The sequence below is a fragment of the Juglans regia genome, chromosome 10 (assembly GCF_001411555.2).
Source record: "Juglans regia cultivar Chandler chromosome 10, Walnut 2.0, whole genome shotgun sequence".
Taxonomy (NCBI): Eukaryota; Viridiplantae; Streptophyta; class Magnoliopsida; order Fagales; family Juglandaceae; genus Juglans; species Juglans regia.
This window is the reverse complement of record NC_049910.1, coordinates 36,542,649-36,568,537: the sequence shown is the minus strand read 5'-3', so window position 1 is coordinate 36,568,537 and position 25,889 is coordinate 36,542,649. Positions and strand designations below refer to the sequence as shown.

The 25,889-nt window shown below is 38.2% G+C and overlaps 1 protein-coding gene and 1 pseudogene across 1 annotated transcript; one reads left to right on the top strand and one right to left on the bottom strand.

Annotated features, from left to right (window-relative positions):
* The first annotated feature begins 5,122 nt into the window (after nt 1-5,122).
* LOC109019168 lies at nt 5,123-6,392 on the top strand (annotated as a pseudogene).
* A 4,544-nt stretch (nt 6,393-10,936) lies between these two features.
* On the bottom strand, nt 10,937-12,866 carry LOC109019169 (probable indole-3-pyruvate monooxygenase YUCCA8). Its single transcript, XM_019001405.2, has 3 exons — nt 12,050-12,866; nt 11,568-11,942; nt 10,937-11,271 (listed from the first exon to the last, which is right to left on the bottom strand). The coding sequence occupies exons 1-3, from the start codon at nt 12,722-12,724 to the stop codon at nt 11,047-11,049; spliced, it is 1,275 nt and encodes a 424-aa protein (XP_018856950.1). The 5' UTR covers nt 12,725-12,866; the 3' UTR covers nt 10,937-11,046.
* Nucleotides 12,867-25,889: the final 13,023 nt, after the last annotated feature.

Genomic DNA, 25,889 nt, shown 5'->3' with positions numbered 1-25,889 from the left:
TACATGGAGGGAAAGACCCTCGTGTGGTTCCAGAACTTGGATGAGTCCCAATAGTTAAGTGACTCGGAAGAGTTTGTTAAGGCCTTGTTGATTAGGTTTGGACCTAATTGTTATGATGACCCAATGGAAACCATGACCAGGCTTCGACAAACTGGCTCTGTTGAATATTATAAAGCCAACTTTGAGTCCCTTTCTAATAGGCTTAGAGGTTTATCAGGCCAATACAAGCTCAGCTACTTCTTGAGTGGGCTTAAAGATGAAATACGCATCTTGGTGAGGATGTTTAACCCCACTACCCTCCTCTCAGCCTATAGCTTGCGGCTAATTTACAGGAAGAGAATCTGGGAGTTAACATAAAAATGTCAAAAGGACCCCTTTATTACTCTTCCCACCCTAAACCACTACAAATCAAACAATCAGCCTTCAACTAGATTACCAGAAATTCACCAATAAAACCACACTCTCATATAGAGTATTAACTAGGCCAAATGAAAGATCAACGGGAGAAAGACCTATGTTACTACTGTGAGGCCAAATGGGTTCCTGGTCACAAATGCCAGAAACCCAAACTCTATCTAATTGAAGAAATCCATGACTTTCCAGAAAATGTTGAGCCAGGTCAGGAAGACTGTGGAGAAAATTAAGAGAGTAGAGTGATTGTCTTGGACCCCAAAATGCAACCATAAATTTCTTTACATGCCACTACTGGATGCTTGAACCCTAAAACCATGAGGATAAAAGGTAGGGTTGGCAACTGTCCAGTGGTGATACTTGTAGACACTGGAAGCACACACAACTTCATTAATCCAGCCATAGTCAGTAAGGCTAGATTGAGAGGGAAGGTGATTGAGAATGTTGAGGTAAAAGTAACTAATGAGTAGCAACGTTCGAGTTAGAGCAAGATTGAACCCTCGCATGTCTCTATGCAAAACATGCATTTTATATTAGAAGCATATGTGCTAATACTTGCAGGGTGTAATATGGTCTTAGAAGTGGTCTAGTTTCAAACCTTGGGTTCCATTCTATGGAATTTCAAGTATCTGACCATGATGTTTGAAGTGGAAGGGAAACAAGCTTGTTTAAAGGGGTTGTCCAGTACAAAATTGCTTGAGTTGGGGGGAATACCTAGAGTTAGTGCGGTTAAAAATAAGAGGGTCCTATTACAACTCATGGAATCATCCCAACCTGACCAGCCTACACCAAAACACCTTAAAGACCAAACTGACTCTCAGATTCCAACCCCAATCCAACACCTACTCCGTCAATTTTTTAAGGTATTCTCAGAACCCACAGGCCTGCCCCCTTAAAGAAACCATGACCACCCTATACCCTTGCTGCCTAGAATCAATCCCATTTCAATAAGACGTTATAGGTACCCCTACTATCAAAAAGATGAAATTAAAAGGGTTGTTAAGGAGTTACTGACCAGTGGAGTAATCCAGCCAAGCCAAAGCCTATATTCCTCACCAATTCTTTTAGTGAGGAAGGCTAATGAGTCCTAGCACCTATGTGTTGACTATATGGCCTTGAATAAGGTCACTGTGAATGATAGATACACCATTCTAGTGGTAGAAGAGTTGCTGGATGAGTTGTGTGGCTCAAAGTGTTTTCCAAAATTGGACTTAAGGTTTGGCTACCACCATATTAGAGTCAAAACTGAAGACATACCTAAATCTGCGTTCAAAACCTATGAAGAACACTATGAATTTATGGTTGTGCCTTTTGGCTTAACCAATGCCCCTTCAACCTTCCAAAGCCTTATGAACCAGATTTTCAAACCCTTCATTCAAAAATTCATCTTTTATGATATCCTCATCTACAACAGCTCAGAATATGCCCACATCCAACATCTAAACACTGCCCTAGAAATCTTCAGACAACATCAACTCTATGCCAAAATATCCAAGTGCCAGTTTGGCAACCTTGAAATATCGTACCTAGGTCTTTTAATCTCAACCTAAGAAGTAAATGCTGATCCAGAGAAATTAAGGGCCATGGAAGAATGGCCTAGACCAACTTTAGTAAGGTCATTAAGAGGTTTCTTGGGGCTAACGGGATATTACAGAAGATTTATTTGGGGGTATGGAGGGGTGGTTGCCCCACTCACAGAGTTACTAAGAAATGATGGGTTTAAGTGGTCTGAAGTAGCAGAAAGAGCCTTTATTAATTTCAAGATGGTTGTGATACATCCGGTAGTTTTGGCACTACTTGACTTTACTATACCCTTTGAAATCGTGTTTAATGCTTTTGGAACTGTTGTAGGAGCTATACTCATCCAGCATAGGCATCATATTGCCTTCTATAGTCAAGCCCTAACGGGAAGGGCTTTGGCCATGTCCACCTATGAAAAAGAGTTGTTTGCACTGGTTTTAGCAATGTAGAGGTGGAAGCCCTACCTACTAGGCAGACCCTTCATTGAGAAAATTGGCCATTAAAGCCTAAAATTCCTCCTAGACAAGAAAATTGGCACAACTATGTAACAAAAATGGGTAAGCAAATTGCAGGGGTATGATTTTGTGGTGGAATATTGAAAGGGATCAGATAACAAGGCAATAGACGCCCTTTCCAGGATGGGTGAGGAATGGGAGACTTCTAGCACCCTTCTAATGATTTATGTTCCTACTTTGGATCTATTGAAGAAGGTAAAAGGGTCCTACTAGAAGGATGAAATGGCCAAACTACTACTGGATCAAATGGGCCAAGGCATGCCTAACTCTAAATACTCAACGAGGGAAGGGTGTTTATACTACAAGAACAGGTTCTATGTACCTGGGAATTCTGATCTCAGGCTTAAATTCCTCAACCTACTGCATAACAGCCCCACTGGTGGTCACTCAGGCTCAGGTAAAACCCTCAGTAGAGTTACTAGGAATTTTTTTTGGCCAGGTCTAAAAACAGAAATCAGAAACTTTGTAAAGTCGTGTTATATCTGTCAAAGAATCAAGCCTAAAAATTCCCTACAGGGGGGCCTCCTACAACCCTTACCCATTCCCACTAAACTCTAGACCCACATCAGTATGGACTTCATAGAAAGCCTCTGAAAATCCCAATCATTCAATTGCATTTGGGTTATCGTTGATAGACTCATCAAATATAGCCATTTTACACCACTGACACACCCCTATACAGCCACTACCCTAACCCGTTCATTTCTCAAAAACATTTTTCAAATACCATGGCATGCCTAATTCCATAGTCTCTGATCAAGACAAAACCTTTACCAACAGGTTTTGGACTGAATTGTTCAAACAAGGTATTGAATTGGCAGTCAATACTGCTTATCACTCGCAGACTGATGGCCAATCCGAGGCCGTGAACAAAATACTTGAGAATTATTTAAGGTGTTTTTTGGGGGAAAGGCCAAAAGATTGGGCCTTATGGATTTCCATGGCAGAATGGTAGTATAATACCACCACTCACTCCTCGATAGGGTTAACACCCTTTGAAGCCTTATATGCCTACCCACCCCCCCAGGTTACTAAGTTACTCACCAAGGGCCTCCAGTGTTGAAGCTGTTAACACCATCCTACAGACTCGTGAGCAGATCAAGCACCTTCTAAAGAGTAACATGCACAAGGCCAAGAATCGCATGAGAAAATATGTAGATCAATAAAAGGAAGGAACGAGAATTTGAAATTGGGGATTTTGTATACCTGAGACTCCAGTCGTTCAGACAGCACTCAGTGGTCTAGCGTCAGAATACGAAACTCTCCCCTTGATTTTATGGACCATTTAGGGTGGAGAGAGGATTGGGTCCGCAGCTTATCGATTGAAGCTTCTTGAAACCTCCCTCATCCACCCAGCTTTCCACGTCTCTTTATTGAAGAAGAAATTGGGCCAATCAGTGAGTCTACTACTGCAGTTGCCTCCAATTGACTCCAACGAAATTTTGAAGCCAGAGCCCGGGAAGATTTTGGATCAACACCTTCGTCAGGTCCATCGTAAGTCTCTCACAAAAATTTTGGTACAATGGCAAGGCCAATTGGCCGAAGATGTCACTTGGAAACTGTTCTACCGTATGCGAGACACCTACCCACACCTTGTGGGCAAGGTATTTTGAATGGATGGACATTGTCACAGGCTAGGGCAGGTATCAAGGGTTGCTGTGGTTAGGGCAAGAGTCAGGGCAGAAAGGGACTTAAGGCCTTCGGGTTGTTTGGATTTTTGACTTTGAGTCGTGGGCTGTGATGAGCTCTCTCTAGCCATGGGCCATTTGATGACTTGAACGACGATGGACTTAATGGAAGGAGAGCAAGATAGTAGTTACTAGCTAAATAATGGGTTGGAGGCCCAGGCCCATGATCTATCTTGAGTTATTTCTTATTTCTAATTATTTCTTCATTTCTGTTAATTGCTTGTAATTTCATTCCATATAATGAAGACACGTTGCCACTAAGTTGAGCTAGGGAATATTCTATAATTCTGTTACATGTTTGTTACATAATTCCAGCATTTATTACCTGGAGGAGGAAATAGAAACAACAAGAATTTTGAATGCCAAAATCTCTCTCTCTCTGTGGAAGTAGCTCACGCCTACTGTGAGCCTCCCCCTTTCCCTTCCCCTGTGCTTGTAACACTTTCAATTTGAATCTAAGCTTAGTTTAGGCCGAGTTCCATTAAAAATTTCAATAAATTTTAGACGGTTAATACTAATAAGACACATCTCAAACAGCGTGAAAGTAATCCAAATACCATTGAACCAATTTTTAATGGTTTATAAGCTTATTTATTGATATATCAAATATATTAATAATATATAAGTATGTCACATCAATTAAAATAAAAACTTTACAATTCAATAATGAGTCCCAAATAAATATTATGTTTACGCTATGCAGCAAAACTCTTTTGATAAAATTCCAATGCCTAAACGTTTTTTTCCATGAAAGAAAGTCAAATCGAATGTAGTATTTATTACTTATCTGATGAGTATTGATTTTCTTCGTCAAAATACCATATTGGTCAATCTGAAATGTCTATTTTATGGCCAATACTATCATGCACAATCTCGTGGGAAACTTCAACGAAGATGTCCCAGACTCGAGCATAGCAAAAGCATTTAAATAAATAAAGTTACTCCTAATCTTTTGAATTTTAGAAGCTTATAACAGACCAAGAAAAACCCAATTTATGATTTGTTCAACTGCCCTAACTCCTCACCAGGTTAGAAAGAAAAAGCATATACCTTACAAGAATGGAAGAAGTGAAGTTACTAGGAGCTTGGCCTAGTGTTTATGGCTACAGAGTGATATGGGCTCTGAAGCTCAAGGGTGTCAAATTTGAATATGTAGAAGAGGATCTTTCCAATAAGAGTGATCTTCTTTTGAAATATAACCCAGTTCATAAGAAGATCCCTGTGCTCGTTCATGGTGGAAATCCAATTGCTGAGTCCACTGTTATTGTTGAGTACATTGAGGAGGTTTGGCCACATGATCCCTTGCTTCCGGATGATCCATATGAGAAAGCCAGGGCTCGGTTTTGGACAAAGTTTGAAGAGGACAAGGTAATACATATTTTTATCTCTATTTATTTCAACTTCTTTGGTTTCAAATTGTTTCAAGGATTAATCTTTTGCTTGATAAAAGTGAACTGGAAAGTGTCAAAAAGTCTGGATCAAAAACCAGAAAATTCGACTACTGAGTCTCTAATCACATGTTTCTGGATTCGATAGAGCCCCACTTTCTTTGGTTTCTTTCATTTTGTGGGAGAAGAGCAAGAGAAGCCAAAGAGGTGCTGAAAATAATAGAAGATCATGGACTTGGGGATAGGCAGTTTTTTGGAGGCAATAAGATTGGATTAACAGACCTAGCCTTTGGATGGTTAGCAGCTGGCTGGCTTGACGTCATGGAAGAAGCAGTTGGTGTCAAACTGATGGAAGCTAATAGCTTTCCACGCTTACATGCCTGGACTAAACGCTTCAAGGAAGTCCCTGTGATCAAAGAGAACCTTGCTGCTCGAGATGACATGTTGCCATATTTCAAGCGCCTGAGGCAGATGTTTATTGCATCTGCAACATCATAAATGTCAGATTTGGAATTTTCGATGTATGTTTTGTTCTTTATGTTTCGTTATTCAGAGTTGCAGTTGAGCTTGGCCAATATCTATCATTTGAGATATATCTATTATCTATGGGGCTAAGATTTAGATATTTATTTACATCCAAGCCATTGGGCCAAACTGCACCAATGGCTTCAAAGGTTAGTGAGGCCCTTTGTTGTCATTGAGAATGCCTGAGGAGTTTTGCAACTCTTGAGCAGTCAACCCATTTAGATTTTGTCTGGCTTTATTTGTGATGGCTCTGTTAGTTAGCTTGCTTGCAATCAAGGGTTTGGGGTTGTGTTTTCGGATAGAGTTTTAGTTCTACGGGAAACAAGGGGTTGGGATCAGGTTTGGTGTATTTTGGGTTATTTTTTTACTGGCTTTTTGGGTCATTTTGGGCAAAGTGTTTTCTTGTATACATTCAGTGTACTTGGTTTCTCCTTTTGATATATATAATATTTTTACTTAGTCAAAAAAAAAAAGTTAGCTTGCTTGTTATTTCTGAGCAATTTTCATCCTTCAGCCAATTTGTTATGGGCTTTGTATATTAACATACTTTGTTTGGCTCGATAAATGCTTAACAAGCATGGAGACAGATTAGAGGGTCTGATTAGAAACCTACTGAACAGATTCCTATTCCTAGTAGTTCTAATTTTTTTCGTTTGATGTATGGCCACTATATACCTTAAAACTCATGATTTGACAAGATGCTTGTGCAATTATGGAGGTTCTTTCCCAGGGAATGGAAAGGAATCGCAAGATACCTCGAGTGATATTGTTAACTCGTGCAAATATATGCAAAACACAGCTCACAGACAATCATGTAAGGTTATGTTTACACTCAGATAGTGGAAATATAAGTCTTAGGCAATCATGCTAGGAAACCTAATCTGGATAATGATGTGAAGGTAGGAAACAAAAACACACACACACATACTCACTTGTATTCTCAAATCTCAAATCCAGTGGACCCATTTCTTTCTTCCCCACTTCTTCCAGTACTGTGCCCATTTCAATGCCTGTATTTGCGGCTTGTAATTTTAAAGGTTTAAGAAGAAAATATGATTTGACGATTTTGTATTTCCTGTCAATCAATTATAAGATTCAAGAATTTTGACTAAACGTTTCCAATTTGCATTTACAGTTTGTTTGATGTAGGTAATGATTTGTTTAGGACAATTTAAGCCTGATCTGATTGAAATGACTATGTTCTTGTTTCATTTCATGAGATAGTTAGTTGATATCAAGAGTTAAATACTCTCTAAAATGAAACCAGTCCAATGATTATTGTGCTTCCATGAACACTGGAGAAAACATCAGGAAACGTTTTTCTGCCGAACTGTTATTATTCTGGGACAAAGCAACTTGATTATTGGTGAAACACATTTTCAATGAACTGGTTTTTCATCACAACTTCAACTTTTAAATTCATTTTTAGCTAGGAAATTAATTCGTTTTACAAATGGGCAAAATCTTTGTTGTTTATGGTGGTTTCCCCAGGGTAAACCAATTTTTCTAGCTTTTCCTGTGGTTTGATTTCAATCTTTTTAATCATTCCCCAGTCCAAACAATTCATCCTTCATATCCTCACTAGCTTTTTATTCTGAAGGTCTGTTGAGTGCAGCAATTGCTTCTCACATTTACGTTTCTGAATGTTGGAAAATAAGGTGAATTCTTGAACTTTAAAATTAAATCAGTGCTTATGGTGATCTACTGGGAACATGACTTGTGATAATAAGCCAGGCTTGTAACCATGGTTTTCCTCCGCCACAAGTGAGGGCAAGGTACCGTCCTCTTTTTTTTTTTTTTAAAAAAAAAGCCAGTGCTGTAACCTTGGACAAGATAAAGCAGGATGGATTGACAACTGAACATGCCAGCAGGTTAGAGTTAAGGGGATTTGAGTTTGTCTATGACTATGGAACAGGTCATGAGGAATTGAACCCTACTCTTGTTGCTTCTGGCAGATGCAAAACATACTATACAATTTAATTTTGACCTATCAAGTAGTGTGAGTCTGACACTCTAGTCACTATCTTAGTGATACCATGAATGTTCTGGAGTTTTATTTCATCAGAATGACATGGAACCTGTGTGTCAGCCTGGATAGGATAAAGCATATTTGGAAATAACAGAGATTATAGTTCGAAAGTAAAGAGCTTATTACAATCCTCCAAGTCTTCTGATATCCACAAAATGATTCCGTGTGTTATACTTCAGATGAAAAATATGTCCAATAATTAAAAAGAGGCAGACTCAGGCAACATAATTTCCAAAAGAGAAAAATAAGAAATGTAAAGAACGATGTATTGATCTAATCTGGTTTGAAAAAAAGGAAAGTTCATATGTGGGAATGGAGTATTGTATGGTTTTTACTTTATAGTATGTTTATTATTGGAAATGTGCCTCCCAGGAAAACCATCAAGTCGGTCAATTGAAATGTACTTAAAAGTACTAAAAAAGAGTACAGCATAATCTAATAAAGATATTATAAGAAAATAATTGAGGGTAATAGGTTGGATCTTTGGGGAAAAATCTCAGCAGGCTATTGGCCTCAAGTTAAATCTCAAGCGTGATATTGTCGATTCTGGACTTGCTCAACTTTAGGTCTTAGAGCCAAAGGCCTGTGGCCTGGTTGGCATAACTTCCTACCTTTAAACTGGAGGTCTGAATTCGATACCCCCTCCCCCAAATAAAATAAAATAAAATAAAAAACTTTAGGTCTTTAGACTTAAAATTTAATACTTCTTTACTCCTCTGAACTACATATCCTTGCAGGTCCACCCTCCTGAATTAGATGACACAACCACGTGAAGGAAGAGATTTACTTTTGCAGACTAACAATGGTTAGTGAAAATGGGCCCTGGTGATGGGATAGTGGCAGGGGAAAATGGTGGCCATCCCATGTGTTATTTTACTGTTTTCCCACTAAATGTCTCGATTTAGAAGAGCTTGGAAACATCAAAATAGAATACAAAGACAAGGGACACAAACTGCAGCTGTTAAATGCAGTCAGGTTTTTTACAAAGTGAGTTGCTGATTTGAGGTTGTGGCAATGAAGAAAATAGATAGACCATTGAGTTGAAAAGTTTCAGTTTTTCAATAAGTTGCACTGGCATGGGGCTCATGTGAGCTGTTTCTAGCACTGTTTTAAAATGCAAAGAATATAGAACAGGGCCTTATGGCGGCGCTGGTTCCAGTTTGGAGTCATTGGACAGTGTTTTTGGGCTTTATTTCCATGTTATCTGATAATTTACATGCAGTATACTGAACATCCAGTGGCAAAAAAATTGCAGTAGTTCCTTCCAGAGTCTACACGACTCCATCACCATGTTTTGTCCTCATTTTTAACTTCTCTAGTCTTACTCCTAGTTATTTCTACTTAGGACAAGATAATTGGAACTTTATAGAAGTTTTCAACAAAATCTCCTAACTCTTTGTCACACCATTTATTTATTTTATTTGCTGTCACTTATTTAAAAAAAAAACAAAAACAAATTATTTTTATTGGTTTGACGGTGTGTTTGATTTAAAATTGGAATTATCTGAAATCCCATAAGCCATCCCCTACTGCATGATTGATCTAATTATAAGGGATATATGTTTGCTTGCTAGAAATTGGAATGCTGTAGAAACAGCCTTGTGATAGGTCATGGAGAATGGATAGTTGGATTTCTCTTTCACTTTAAAGCGAATTTAAATGTTTGACTTGTTATTCTTGGTTGTTGTGGATCTGAGGGGAACTTCTGTCCATAGCTTTTGAATGAACTAGCTCAGCTGTGTACAGCTTTTAATATGTTGGAAACTCTTTCTGAATATCATTATTATATAATTGGCTATATATTGTGTGGGCAGGAAAAACCTTAACCATGCGGGAACTTAATTTTCTTGAAGTTGATATTGGAAACGTGGGAAAAGGAAAAGGAACATTGTTAAATTGTTTAATAATTGAACTTTCTTTCTTAAACCTTAGTTTGAGTTTAGTACAGTTGTGTGCTACTTGTAGCTTGTTCAGATACAAGCATTTCTGAAATTAATCACAGAAAAGTTTCATGATCGAGTCCGGGCAAAGTGAGAATGTTCAACTTTCTGTAATTTTTGTCTAGCATTCTGAGTTCTTCTCACATGAGTGCAAGCTTTCAAATATGCTTTACAGAGAAGATTTAACTGTAAAACTGGTTCTTTGTGCCTCTGTGATATCCATGTGCATGGCAACAGAGCCACTGTAAAATCTATATCATATCAGTGAGTTGGTCAACCTCAACTTCAAGATGATAATTTTAATGGGAATAGTGATGTGGAGCCATCTTGGAATATGGGTACAAGAGAAGAGAGAGAAGGTTGTGGGTGTTGTGGAGCTAGTTTCCATTGTAATGGGACCTACTCATCTGATGATAGATGCTAATGGGCAAGTTGCCAATCTGATGAAACATTGAGTCAGTGGGCCTTTTCCTTGATAAAGCTCTGATGGGTAAGGGAGGAAATGACGATAGGTGGTTTGATATTCAATAGCTAAATTTCAATAGGTCTAAACTCAGGGTGATGAACATCATTTCACATTTCAGACACAAGAATATTCTTTGTTTACTTGATTAGTAGTTGCAACTTCATTCTTGATGACTTAGGAGAAACCATTTATAGAACTTTTGAAAGAAAAAAGGTGGAGGAGGAAGATTGTCATTTGGTCTCTATCACTTGATATTAAAATGGATGTGAAATTTTCCAGGAATGAGCATACAAAACATAAATAGAGGGAGAGAGCATAGGGGGGGAAAGTAAACTGTCATTAAACTTCAAAGAAGAGTATGAAACGTCAAAACAAGAAGACAAAGCCTCATCATCCTTAGTCTACAAAATGCCCAAAACATTTTGAAAACTTGGGCCTTCGGAGAGGGCTCCGAGTCTGCCGTTTGTCTCTTTCTTTGTGTGTTTATACAAAGTCAGTACTTTTATACACTGCAAGAATCTCACTAACAAATGGATGGTTAACATAGGAATTTTTGAGTTTTTTTAGAACTGGGAAATGCATCGTCTATGGCAAGCGATGGTTCGCTTCTTTTGCTTGGTTTCCACTTTCCATACCTGACCAATGTCTTGTGCTATTCTCACGGCATCTGAGGATGCACCAGAGAGCCCTCTCCTTGTGAACCCAACTGCATACAGCCCAGAATTTCCTTTCCATCCATTTGGGAATGGTGACTTTGGAAACCCATTCTTGGAGAAGAATTCACCTTCCTGAACATAGCATAAACCAGAACAAGTTTAGCCCATTTGAGTAAAATAAAGCATCAATCACCAATAGAAATATTGAAAAACAAAAATCGTAGAAGCTTCCAAGATCATTTTTGTTTTGTAAAATATTATAGGTAATGGGACAAATTCTATGCGGCCATAAATGCCTGACCATCAGTTCAGAGACTGACATTCTTTGAGCAGGTTGAAAAACCAAACCAACTGCCACAACTGTCTTTCGAAAACCCAAAAAAGGAAAAAAAATGAAGAAAAGCAGAGAAAATGAAAATTTTTCTCACCTTAAGCCAAGAAGGGACGTTGCTGCGGTATCCAGTAGCCAGAACAACTGAATCAATGTCAAGCTTTTCGCCATTAACAAGCTCGACTACTTGTCCGGGTAGAAACCTCTTGATTCCAGGGACTACCTTAATGTCCCCGGATCTGATTTTCTCCAATGCGCCAATGTCCAAGACAGGGGTCTTCCCCATTGTGTTCTTATACTTCATTGGACCAACCTCCGGCCTTTTTAGCCCATATTTTTCAATGTTTCCTAGCACCAACCACGCCAAAATCAACAATAGCTTGTCAACCAACCAAAGGGGTAGCCATTTCATCATTGAAACTGCCAACTCAAACGTAGATTTTCCAAAGATTTCTCTTGGCAAGACATGGACCTGCACAGCAAAGACAGACAGAAAACATCCCATAAGAATCCAAACCCAGAAGCGCAATTTCATTGAAAGAGACTTAATTGTTTTGTTTTGCTATATGGAATACTTACCGAGCTACGACAAACCAAAGATGGCGAGGCATTGTGGTTGCAAAGATCAAGTGAAATTTCCATGCCTGAATTGCCACACCCCACGACTAATACTTTCTTCCCCCCGAACTTCTCGCCGGACTTGTACTCAGAAACGTGCATAGCGTCGCCTTCAAACTCGGCTAGTCCTTCAATATCAGGCATCACACACTCGGCATTTTCGCCTGTGGCCACCACAAGCCACAGGCTAATGTATTCGACTTCAGTGCGAGTCGAAGCAGCGCTTGTTGAAACAGTCTTGACCCGCCAAAGTCCGCTAGTCTCATCGTACCTAGCGGACTGAACGCACTCGTTGAATTGTGGGTTGATCTCAAAGTGCTTAGCATAGGATTCAAGATAGTTTATGAACTGTTTCTTTGTTGGGTATTCAGGGAAGTCTTGTGGGAAAGGAAGCTTAGGGAGCTGGCAAAATTGCTTGGGAAGGTGAAGCTTTAGCCTGTCATAGGTGCGCTTTTGCCACAAGGATGCTATGCACTCAGCCCTTTCAAGGACTACAAAGGATACTCCTTGTTCTCTGAGGCAAGCAGCTGTGGCTAGTCCTGATGGCCCGGCACCGACTATGACCGGACCGTTAATCCAAATGCTTGGACGAGAGAAGAAATTCTCATGATCTGCAAGACGAAACAAGTTCTCCATTGTTGAGACGATTCTAGCTCTCAGTTATGGAAGAAACTAAGTTGAACAATAAAAGGTATCAGACAGAAGCGGTTTTGGGGACAGCTTGAAGAGGATCAAAATGAAAAAAAAAACAAGAGATTGTGAGGAAGCTAGAGAGTGCTTGTGTTTTTGAGGTTTGAAACTTGGGAGGGAGCTTTGTCAGAGAAGAGAATGTGAGTTTGGTTTGGTTTGGAGGGGGTGGAGGGGGCTTAAATAGTGGTACTGTTGGGCGTAAGATGAGAGTGCATGTGATCGGGGGGTGGGAGTTAAATGCACTTCAAAGAGTCGGTCTCAAATCAAAAGCCTTTGCTTTCTTTATAATGTTATTAAATTTTAAGAAATAAAATATTGGGTCTTTCTCAATAATTCTTAGTTAAATTAATATTGTTAAAGGGCTAGCTTATATTCTTGTAATAAATTTCATATTTTCTCGGGAAAATTTTAGTAAAGCAAGGTGTGAAGGGCTTAGCTTGTCTATTAGTTTTGTTTGTTTCTTCTACTTTTGAGGAATTTGTGCATGAAGTGCTTTCTATAAACTAGGCAAATGATAGGTAAGCCTTCCTAAATGGAGGCATGTTGGTGAAAAATTAATTCCCCTACGGTCGAGTAAACTTTGATAGAAGTAATTATGAGCTAAAAAATGAGAAATAATATTTATAATTATAGAATGCGCAAACGTCGCGCACTGTTTTTAAAAAAAATAAATAAATATGATACTCACATGAAAAAATTAATTTTTTAATAATAAATTTTACTATATTTTAAAAGAAGTGTGCGATATACAGTACACATAACTATATGTAACATTACTTTTAAAAGATATCACCATGCAACAAATAAAATTCGTTTGAGCTGCAAAATATTAGGATGATTTGGTCTAAACTTTAATTTGGAGAAATTTCACTAAACAAAAGTTAAAAAAGAGAATTAGAAGGAGAATTAGGGAGCAATGAATGAAAGTGATGGGTCATGCTCATCTGATTCTATTGGCCCACAAACGACTTCCGAGCCCTTCATTTTATTTTTGAGTTAAAACTAAATACTTATATAGTCGGCTTCAACGTGGCAATTAGAGAAACCAAGAATCATGCATTGCTGACTAGGATGAAGAGCAGGTTTCTCTCACGTGGAGGAGACAGGTCATCAAGTTGCAAGGTGGGGTCTCCTACATCTTGGACCCCATAAGCCTGCTACAAGCATTGGGATTGTGACTTGAAAGGCCGTTTTCTGGCCCACAAAGCCCATCCTTCCACCTGGGTTTCACACCACGTAAGTGCATGCCGTGCCATATCTCGGCCCTACACATGTCAAGCATACATGTTTACTAAGTTGGTTCCATACTTTGCTTTCAACCAAACAAAAGATCCACTCCACCTATGGTATTAAGTTTCAGCCTTTCCACTCTAGTGATCATCACCTTAATTAATTATTTTTAACATTTTTTTTTTAATTTTTCTTAAAGAAGAAGAGGAAGTAGTGTTTTTATATAGCTTTAAGGAAAAGTACTCTTAAGTATCATAATTTATGATGGAAAAAGAATTGAAAAGTCAAAATAATTAAACTTGGAAATAGGGGCGAAACTACTAAGGGCCTTGGGGGGCCAAAATTTTCAAAACATGATGGAAATTAAATTTTGAAATGTGTTTTTATAAAGTAGACTATGGAGAGGATTGGATTCCAAACCCACTTCAACCCATCTCAATTTATCTCAATTCATCCCATCTCATCGTTACAATTTTTTCAAATTTTTACACAAAATATAATAAATAATTCAACTTTTATTTTACTATTTACAAACTATCTCAACCCATCTCAACTCATTTCTGATTTGACCCCCCAAATCAGATTTTCTGGTTCTGGCCCTTGCTTGGAAACATTAGAAGAATATATATTTTTGAAAGTAGCTATATAGCATAGCATGCATGAACTAGTCTTATACATGAGCTAGGTAGGTATATATGGGTAAAATACCTGAATTCTATATATATTAATATAAGAGTAATTCTACATACAACCGTGAAGTGCGTAATCGCCGCGTAATCGCTTTGAAAAAGAGTGGGGTCCACTATTAAAAAATTAATTTTTTTCATGTGGGTCCCATGTTTTATTCATTTTTTTTAAAGCGATTACGCGGCGGTTACGCACTTCACGGTTGTAAGTATCTTTTCTCTTAATATAATTGGTCTGGTGGCCAAACATCGATCATTTAATTGGAATATTATGATAATATACTCAAATGAAATGAAATGTAATGATTAAAATACTCAATATTATAAATTTACAATAAAAGTATTATATATACTGAAAGGTTTAATTAATTATTTACTCATCAACTAACTGAACAGATTATAATTTAATATTTAACGAGAACATGAAGGGAATCCTGATGATCATGCTCGCTGATCTAGATTAATGAAGTAGTACTAGTACTAGGATCATCATCTAGATAGCTAGCTAGCTTAGTACGTAGTTATAGAGCATGAATATATAATCAGAATATTTTGATGTCCACCAAATTAAGCGCCTAGACATGAGTTTCGTTCATGGCACATACGTGGAAGGTTAAGAAGTGGATCGAGGAAGCTAGGTTATAAAGAAATTAATGATGAATGTTGCTTTCGGTATATATCTTAAAGAATGTTAACCTAGCTAGCTAGCTAGCTCCAAGGTGGTACGTACTCGAGAGATGATTGATCAGAACTTTATATGGTCGACGTATGGTGGCCTGGGTTTCAGCTTTAATTTGTTAATTAATTGATTTATATATATCTGTCTATATCTTAAAAGTGTCTAAGACATCTACAGTAATGAACAGTTTAACTCAATCCGGCGTCGTTCTTAACCCACCCAGCAGTTTAACTCAAATATCTAACGTACGCACCCAGCATGTCTTCTTCTTCTTCACCGCTCAATCGAATGAATCGCAGTGTGCGACGGAGAGGGAAATGGACGATCGTGGTGGCTGGGTTTGGTAGAGATTGTCGCCGGTGTGAAGTGGTGGAGGTGCGGTGGCCTGGGTGGCCGCGTATGGCTGCGCTGGTTGAGAGAAATTGGAGAAACCCATTTCGGATGGGTTTCCGCGGGGGATAGATATGGCTGCGCGTGGGGGACATCGATGGTGGCTGGGTTGGTCGCCGGCGTGAGGGGGAGTCGTCTGTGGTGGTCGTGACGGTAGGTGGCCGCGTACAGCGACGCCGGTTGAGAGAAATGGGAGAAACCCATTTCGGATGGGTTTCCGCGGGGGAGAGATAGGACTGCGCGTGGTGGACATCGATGGTGCCTCGGTCGGTCGTCGGTGTGAGAGGGACTCCCCGGTGGTGGCGGTGAGGCTGGCCGGCGCACGGCGGCGCTGGGCTGGGCTGAAGAAGAACGGCCCGTGCGGATGAATCGGGCCACAGAGAGAGAGATAACGTGAAGAAAAAAAAAATTTAATAAAATCATTATAAATTCACTACAAAAAAATAATATATACAAAAAATCATAAACAAATTATCAGCAGCTAGAAAAATTATTTATATCACAAAAAATCATATTTATTTACTCTATTATTATTTAATTAGTTGTGATGTGAAGTATAAGACTGTCTAAATATTATATATATTTCTAATAGGAATTTTAAATTATTAACGTAACTTGATGAAAGGTAGTAAAATCAAAAGACTTTTCAGTTAGTTAATGCCTTGTCACTGTACAATACACTCTTCATTTAATGATATTATTAGAATTGTTTGGTCCAAACTCAAAATACAAATAAATGATGAAATTTTGTTAAATATTTTTAAAAAAGTAAAACTATATAAATAATTAAAATTTTAACATAATTTAAATATGATAATATTCTTAATTAACTAAAAGGAACTGTTACTGCTATCGAAAAAGTAGTCTGAAAATGTGTCCTGAATATGTATTTCACTTTTTTATTTTTCTTTTCTTTTTTTATGTATATTTTTAATCATCATAAATATTTTTAAAAAAAATAAAAAATTTACAACATCATTAAAAAACACTTCCTTAATCACTAGGTTAAAAAAAAAAAAATTGGCAAACGTCCCTTGGACGTTACACTACCGCTAGTATATATATACGTGTGTAATTATCTTGCGTTTTGCCCTCGTGTGTACATGTAGCTAGCTAGCTAGGCTTATGTCAAAGTACAACTTTGTCATGAGTACATTAATAATTAAGGGTAATTTTGAGTTGGAAAAATCATGATGTTGTGCCCCTACTCACCCACTTGCTGCTCTCGAGTGAACTACATTAATTAATTATTTTCTTGTGGGGATCAATTGAAGAAGAAGATGGAGAGGGTGGCATGTGCATGAAACCTTGAATTCCACAAGGGTATCTCTCCTTTTCATGAAAAGTTTGGGAGCTACGAGCTTGGCGTTTCTAAGCCTTTGCATATATATTAAATTTGCTTTGGAATGAGTAGCTAGTAATATCATCAATAATATTCCATGCACCTTTAGTACTCTAGTCATGACCCCCAAGCCTTTTTTTTTTTTTTTTTATAAAACACAGAAAAGAAATTAACAAACAGAGCCTCCAAATGCTACAAACAAAAGGAAAGGCCGGGATATGATCATCTGGGAGAAAATAGAAAAAAATTTCTGCTTCATGATATCCTGCATGCATGGTATGATGATTACTAGGGATGTGTGTGTTGTATGATGATTACTAGGGATCGATGTGTGTGTATGTATATATATATACACATATACATATTGATCTCTAGCTAGCTCCCACCAGCCTTGCATGCTCCACAGCCAGCTTGGGAAAGCTTGAGGAGGTCTTTCTACTTTTAGTTAGGATCGATGAGATCATGGCCGGAGTTCTTTTTTCTTTTCTTTTTTGGTTCTTTCTATCTTGTTTTATAGCAAGATAGATCGTAGGGGTTTCGTCCAATAATTTGCTAGCTTTTATGGTGGTCGGCGGTACTTGCTAAGAAGAATTAATTAGCAATTAAAACGCGTTTGATCTTTGACAGAATATCTTCATTTATTTATTTTGTGGGTAATGGCTGCTATTTATAATTAGTTAAATTAAATTATGCTAAAGTACTTTTGTAGAATCGTTTATTAGTTTTAGTCACGCGTAAAGAAAAGTTGATCAAGAAAGGTGCAATCATTAGGATATCACAATTATTAATGGCCGTACTTTCTTAAAAGTAGTACGTAGTTTAAGCTGCTAGCTAGCTAACTAGTTGAATGCATTTTTCTTAATCTTATCTATCGCGACTCACATCAAGGTGGGTTCAGCAACACATGATCATGATCTATATATGCATTCCTGCGTCAAAATTACGTACATCATCTCATGACTGATCATCTATACCATGCACCAAAATTCATTTACAACGACTGCCCTAGCTAGCTAGCTAGCTGTATATAATATATATATATATATATATATATATGCACCCTTTTTAATCAATTTCACTACAAGAAAATTATTTAATTGTAGTCAATTATTTCCTAAGAAAATGATTTCAGAGGCATATATGCATGCATGATGCAGTACCAACTTTATTTCATTTAGAGAAGCAATCAGGAAACTGCGCGCATTAGTTTATAATCTAGATCTCCCTATTGAGAAGATCATGCCCATCTGGCCATTAATTAAGTACCACTTAAACAATTAAGATCTGATCAGAAATAATTAAGCTAGATTAATTGCTAGTAGTTCTATTTCATGATCATCATCTTCCAATTAACTTAATTCATGGATTATTCCAAAGTGGACGCAGAAAGTGATCAACGCATGTATATATATATGACTGGCGGTGCCAATATATTTGTGTATATATATAAAGTATTATAAAGATTCCAATTATAATAATAAAATGGTGCAGTAGTAGTACTTTGTCCTATCTATTGGCCGCCGATGCAGCAGCTAAGATATCATCCAATTAATCGTGAGAAAAATGCAGTAGTAGTCATGTAATTTGATGTCGTATAAGGACAGATCAACGAATTAATAGGTTAGCTAGCTAGTGGAGAGCATGCATGATTAATAATAATAATAATAAGGTCGAAGTTTATTAGTGCATGCTGCATGCATGGTTCATACGTACGTATACGCTAATTAATATCTGTCTATAATTTATGAATTTCCTAAGATCATCAGCAACTGATAAATTTGCCAAAAATGTTACATGCATGTGCATGCATGTATGCACATTAATTTTTCTATAAACAGATTATAATTAATTGTACGTATAATGAACGTACGTAGTACTATATCATGTATAATTACTTTGATCGTAAATATTATATATATCATGGCCGGCAGTACGTACGAGATGGGATCGATATTCATCTATTCCATGAACTACGTAGTACGTACGTACGTACCAGTACTGCCACAATGCATGGTTGGAGCTTAATTTATTACTAGCTACTACGTACGTTATACGTACTTTGCTTATAAATCGTTAGCATATATATATATATATATGCACCAATTTTTTATAATGTTATTATATATTACATGATAATTAATTCATGTGTATTCCATATATATATGCATATAATATGCATAGAAAAAAATACATCAAGGTAATTAGACAATCAAGCTGTAGTACTTGGTAAATTAATCATAATAATGCAGGTCAATTCCATTCAACGTACGTACATGATTAACTCAATTAGCTCACGATGTTTAATTTATTTTCCATTTTCTTTTCTTTTCATTCTGCATGCCCTACAATTAATTAAAGTTTGGTGGAGTCTCATAGCAGCAAGTGCATGCCTACAGTAGCAGTACTACTACTTCTTTATGGTCAAACATGTACAGATCGAAGCTGGGATCAGAGCATATATATATATATATATATATACTTTTTTTATGGGCTTTTATTGAACAGAAAAATATTCATATCTTATTGAAGTTGCGAGCTGATATATTAAAATTTAGGGTTAGGTTCAACTGATCATGATCATGATGATCGATCACAAGAGGACCCCAAAAGATTGCGAGAGGTTCTAGCTTTTGTAGTTATGAAACTTTTCACACACACCTCTCTCGATCGATCGCTTTTCAACTTTCATATATATATATATATATATATAGAGAGAGAGAGAGAGAGAGAGAGAGAGAATACTGATGGCACCCACGACTTCAAGTAGTGTTTAATATATTGTTTATTTATTAACAAAAAGTACGTACAACTAGCTACACTACTAATCTATGGAAGAATAATAATATTATAAAGTTGTATATATAACCTAGAACGTACCCTACCCTCCCCTCACAAATTATCTGCGTGGCTCTAGTTGTTGAAGATACTTAGCTTTAGTCTACGGCTTATCATATGCTTACCATATGTGACATATTTGACTCGTAATTCTAGGCTTAATTCTAGGAATATTTCATTGTATCAATTTCCTCCTACTTGCCATATATTTTGTAATCCGTCTTTATGATTATTTGATTTGTATATTGTAAATGGTTATAAATAGAATATACTTACCACTTTGCAAGTGTGGTGGTTTTCATCAAACACTCTCATGGTATCACGAGCCTCTCTGGTTTAACAGCCACCGCTCCTCTTTTCTTTTTTTTTTTCCTTTTCCATGGCTTCCGAATCTTCAATCAATCTTCTTTCTTTCAATACCTTAATCCACATGATCACTATCAAGCTTTCTTCCTCAAACTACCTTCTACGGAAAAGCCAACTCCTTCATCTTCTTGAGAGTCAAGAATTGTTGGGCCATGTTGATGGAACCCTTGTGCCACCACCCCGTTTTGAACCTACCGACTCTAACACGCCCAACAACAAACATCTGGCGTGGAAAGTTGCAGACCAACGTTTACTCAGCCTCTTACTTTCCTCCCTCACCGAAGAAGCCATGGCTGAGGTTGTTGGCCTCTCTACTGCACGTGACGTCTGGCTCACCTTGGAGAACACTTTCAGCCATCGCTCGAAGGCCCGCGAATTACGTCTCAAGGACAATTTACAGTTGATGAAACGTGGCTCAAAACCAGTTGCAGAATACGCCAGTGCCTTCAAGGCCCTGTGTGACCAGCTTCATGCAATCGGATGGTCCGTCAACGACACTGACAAAGTCCACTGGTTCCTCCGCGGCCTCGGCTCCGATTTCTGCTTCTCTACCGCGCAGATGGCTCTCACCCTGCTCCCCTGTTTTGCAGATTTAGTCTCTAAAGCCAAAAGCTTTGAGATATTCCAGTGGTCCCTTGAGCCCTCTGCCACCACTGCTGCGGCGTTCACCGCCACTAACCATGGCCGCTCAAATCACCATGGTCATCCCTCTTCAAACCGAAGCAACCAGCGGGGTCGCTCCAGAAACCACGGCAGCAACTCTTCCAACCGTGGGCGCTCCACCTCTGGGCAGGGACGTCGCTCGCCTCGGTGCCAAATCTGCCGCACGGAGGGTCACTATGCTGATCGATGCCACCAACGGTATGCCCGAAATGATTCCTCCACTCACCTTGCCGAAGCCTTCAGCACTTCTTGTTCTCTCTCTGGACCTGAAGCATCTGACTGGTATTTGGACACTGGGGCTTCAGCCCATATGACCACCGATCCATCTACTTTGGATCAGTACACTAATTACACGGGTAAGGACTCTGTGATTGTTGGAAACGGTGCATCTCTACCCATTACCCATACTGGTACTCTTTCTCCTGTTCCAAATATTCATTTATTAGATGTTTTAGTTGTCCCTCATCTTACTAAAAATTTTCTTTCAATTAGTAAATTAACGTCTGATTTTCCTTTCTCCGTTACATTTATTAATAATTCTTTTACTGTCCAGAATCGTCAAACAGGAAGGGTGGTTGCGACCGGTAAAAGAGATAGACGCCTATATGTGCTGGAGCGTGGACATTCTACTTTTATTTCTGTCCTTAAGAATAAATCCTTACATGCTTCATATGATTTATGGCATGCTCGCCTTGGACATGTGAACCATTCTATCATTTCTTTTTTAAATAAAAAATGGCATCTTTATCTTACATCTTTATTGCCATCTCCCACTTTGTGTGGTACATGTCAACTTGCGAAAAATCACCGTTTGCCTTATTCTCGAAATGAACATCGATCGTCTCATGTGTTAGATCTTATTCATTGGGACATTTGGGGTCTTCCCGTCAAATCCACTTTGGGTTTTGCTTACTATGTTCTTTTCATTGATGATTATTCCCGGTTCACTTGACTCTATCCTTTAAAATTTAAATCCGATTTTTTTGATATTTTCACTCAATTTCAAAAATTTGTGAAAAATCAACATTCAGCTCGTATCAAGATCTTCCAAAGCGATGGTGGTGCCGAATTTACTAGCAACTGTTTCAAAGCTCACCTACGTAACTCTGGCATCCACCATCAACTCTCTTGTCCATATACACCTGCCCAAAATGGTCGCGCTGAAAGAAAACATCGCCATGTGACAAAGACTGGCTTGGCTCTTCTATTCCACTCTCACATTTCCCCTCGCTTCTGGGTTGAAGCCTTCAGCACTGCAGCTTACATCATAAACTGGTTGCCCACACCACTTCTTGGAGGTGAGTCACCTTTTGAACTTCTCTATGGCTCTTCTCCAAATTATGAGAATTTTCATTCCTTTGGTTGTCGTGTTTATCCTTGTTTACGTGATTATATGCCTAATAAACTTTCCCCTCGCAGTATTCCTTGCATTTTCTTAGGTTACAGTCCCTCTTATAAAGGGTTTTGTTGCCTTGATCCCATCACCACTAGGCTATATATCACACGCCACACTCAATTTGATGAAACTCACTTCCCTTCCCTTGATAGCTCCCAAGCCCAACCACTATCCTCTCTCCATATTTTCAATTTCTTGGAACCATGTCTCCTTCATACCGACTTACCCTCATCTTCCACCACGCCCAGTTCCCAGCACGTTCCCCAATCCAGCCCTTCCCCGTGTGATCTTTGTACTGACCCTGTGGATGAGTCTGTGCAGGCTGTTGATTCCTTTGTAGGTCCCTCCTCGCCGCACCCGGCTTCCCGTCCGCCTTCCATTGAGACCACTACTGAGACCATTGCAGGCCCTTCTACTCCAGCATTTCCATTGGCTTCTCATCCTATGCTCACACGAGCTAAAGCTGGGATTTTCAAGACTCGGCATCCGGCTAATCTTGGTGTTTTGGGATCCTCTGGACTTCTTCCTCTCTTCTTGCCTCTACTGAGCCCAAAGGATTCAAATCTGCTGCCAAGAATCCTGCCTGGCTTGTAGCCATGGATGAAGAAGTATAAGCTTTGCAACAAAATCACACTTGGGTTTTGGTTCCTCGCCCTCCCAACACCAACATTGTCGGTTTCAAATGGGTATTTCGGACCAAATATCTACTTGATGGATCCATCGAGCGTCTCAAAGCTCGCCTTGTTGCCAAAGGCTATACACAGGTACCTGGTCTCGACTACACTGACACTTTTAGTCCTGTTATCAAGGCTACCACTGTTCGTGTTGTGCTTTCTCTTGCTGTGACCAACAAATGGCCTCTTCGGCAACTTGACGTCAAGAACGCCTTCCTCAATGGCACCCTTACTGAACATGTTTATATGGAGCAGCCGCCTGGGTATATTGATCCTCGCTTTCCTAATCATGTCTGTCACTTGAAGAAAGCTCTTTATGGCCTAAAGCAAGCTCCTCGTGCCTGGTTTCAGTGATTCAGCTCTTTCCTCCTTACACTTGGCTTTTCTTGCAGTCGTGTTGACACCGCTCTCTTTGTCTTTCATCAGCAGTTTGACATTATCTATTTACTTCTTTATGTTGATGATATTATTATTACTGGCAACAACTCGTCTCTTCTTGACAGCTTTACTTGTAAGCTTCATTCTGAGTTTGCCACCAAAGATTTGGGTTCTCTCAGCTACTTTCTTGGTCTTGAAGCTTCACCCACTGCTAATAGTCTCTTTCTCAGTCAGTTGAAATATGCACGGGACATCCTCACTCGAGCTCAGTTACTTGATAGCAAACCTGTTCACACCCCCATGGTTGTTTCTCAACACCTTTCTGCTGATGGTCCTCCTTTTTAGGATCCTACTCTCTACCGCTCTCTTGTTGGTGCCCTTCAATACTTGACCATCACGCATCCAGATATTGCCCATGCTGTCAATTTTGTCAGCCAATTTCTGCACGCCCCTACTGCAAATCACTTCCTTGCTGTCAAGCGTATTCTTCGCTATGTCAAGGGTACACTTCACTTTGGTCTTACATTACGTCCGTCTACTGCTCCTAGTACTCTAGTAGCTTACTCGAATGCCGATTGGGCAAGATGTCCAGATACTCGTCGTTCCATCTCAGGCTACTCTATTTATCTTGGCAACAATTTGGCTTTTTGGAGTGCCAAGAAGCAACCAACTGTCTCACACTCCAGCTGTGAATCTGAGTATCGTGCCCTTGCAATGGCTTCAGCCGAACTTCTTTGGCTTACACATCTTCTTCACGATCTCAAGGTTCCACTTCAGCAGCAGCCTCTTCTCTTATGTGACAACAAAAGTGCAATTTTTTTAAGTTCCAATCCCGTTTCTCACAAGCGGGCCAAGCATGTTGAGTTAGACTACCATTTTCTTCGGGAACTTGTTGTTGCTGGAAAACTTCGCACGCAGTATGTCCCATCTCACTTACAGGTTGCTGACATCTTCACCAAAAGTGTCTCTCGTTGTCTTTTTGAATTCTTTCGATCCAAGCTTCACGTCCATCCAAATCCGACGCTCAGCTTGTGGGGGGGTGTTGAAGATACTTAGCCTTAGTCTACGGCTTATCATATGCTTACCATATGTGACATATTTGACTCTTAATTCTAGGCTTAATTCTAGGAATATTTCATTGTATCAATTTCCTCCTACTTGCCATATATTTTGTAATTAGTCTTTATGATTATTTGATTTGTATATTGTAAATGGTTATAAATAGAATATACTTACCACTTTGCAAGTGTGGTGGTTTTCATCAAACACTCTCATTAGTTGTATGCAAAAACTAGCATTATGCAATATCTTCATGTCATGTTCAATATATGTGAATTTCATTTCTAAATTATATATATTTTGATCGATCTAGCTAGCTAGCTAGCTACGAAAATATCAAATAACGGCCATGAGGTAGATTATATTGGAGAACTTGGTCTAATTATTATTAGCTAATAAGAGCGATAATAATATATAATATGCTAAATGGAGGGAGAGAGAGAGAGAGAGAGAGATATAGAGGAATCTCAATGATCTCCTGATCTATCTATTTGTCGATATAATATATATAAATGACAAATTAATTAGTGAAAGATGGATCAAAACTAATATATGTGTATAAATTAAAACGCAAAGATCAATATCTCAACAAGTGATCTATATATAATGTAAGCTCATTAGAACCTTAGAAAGATACAGACCGGCAAAAATATACATATTATTAATCATTTACAGGAACGAAAAAGTGTATATATATATTAATCAATTATAGAAGGAATAATTTTAATTCCGGCATATGATCATCATGCAGTTTGGATTTGATTGGGTATCATGATGATCAGAAGCAAAAATCTTAGGAAGTATATTATATATGATTCGTACCAAAATAATAACGGTCAAATATTCTTGTTTGATCAGGGTTTAATTTCTGACTTTTTGTCACATGCAGCATGCAAATAATTATATTAATATCATGCCCAATTAAAAGACAATATAAATACACATATATAGTCACCAAATACATTTGGTCAGCATATATATATATGATCCATCACAAATTCCATTTATATACTCATTTTTTAAAACCAAGATCGATTATATATATATATATATATATATATATATTGAATTAATTATGAAGCCTTGATCAATATTTTTCCTTTATTTTCTTACTAAACTCATTAATTAAGGTTAATTAATATCTGCACAATATTGATGCAAATTAGGAAAAGGAAGCTTTAAACTTTTTGTTATTGATCTCTAGCTACAGATATTTGTAGAATAATATCATGATATATATATATATATATATATATATATATATTGGGGGCTAGCTAGCTATTAGTACAAATTGCATAACTAAATGCATTAAATAGTAGTCGAGACATGCTATTATATATTAACTTATAAGATGATCATGAGGAGCATGTTTATATATAATTTATTTTTTAATCACATGGTATTGAACATGGA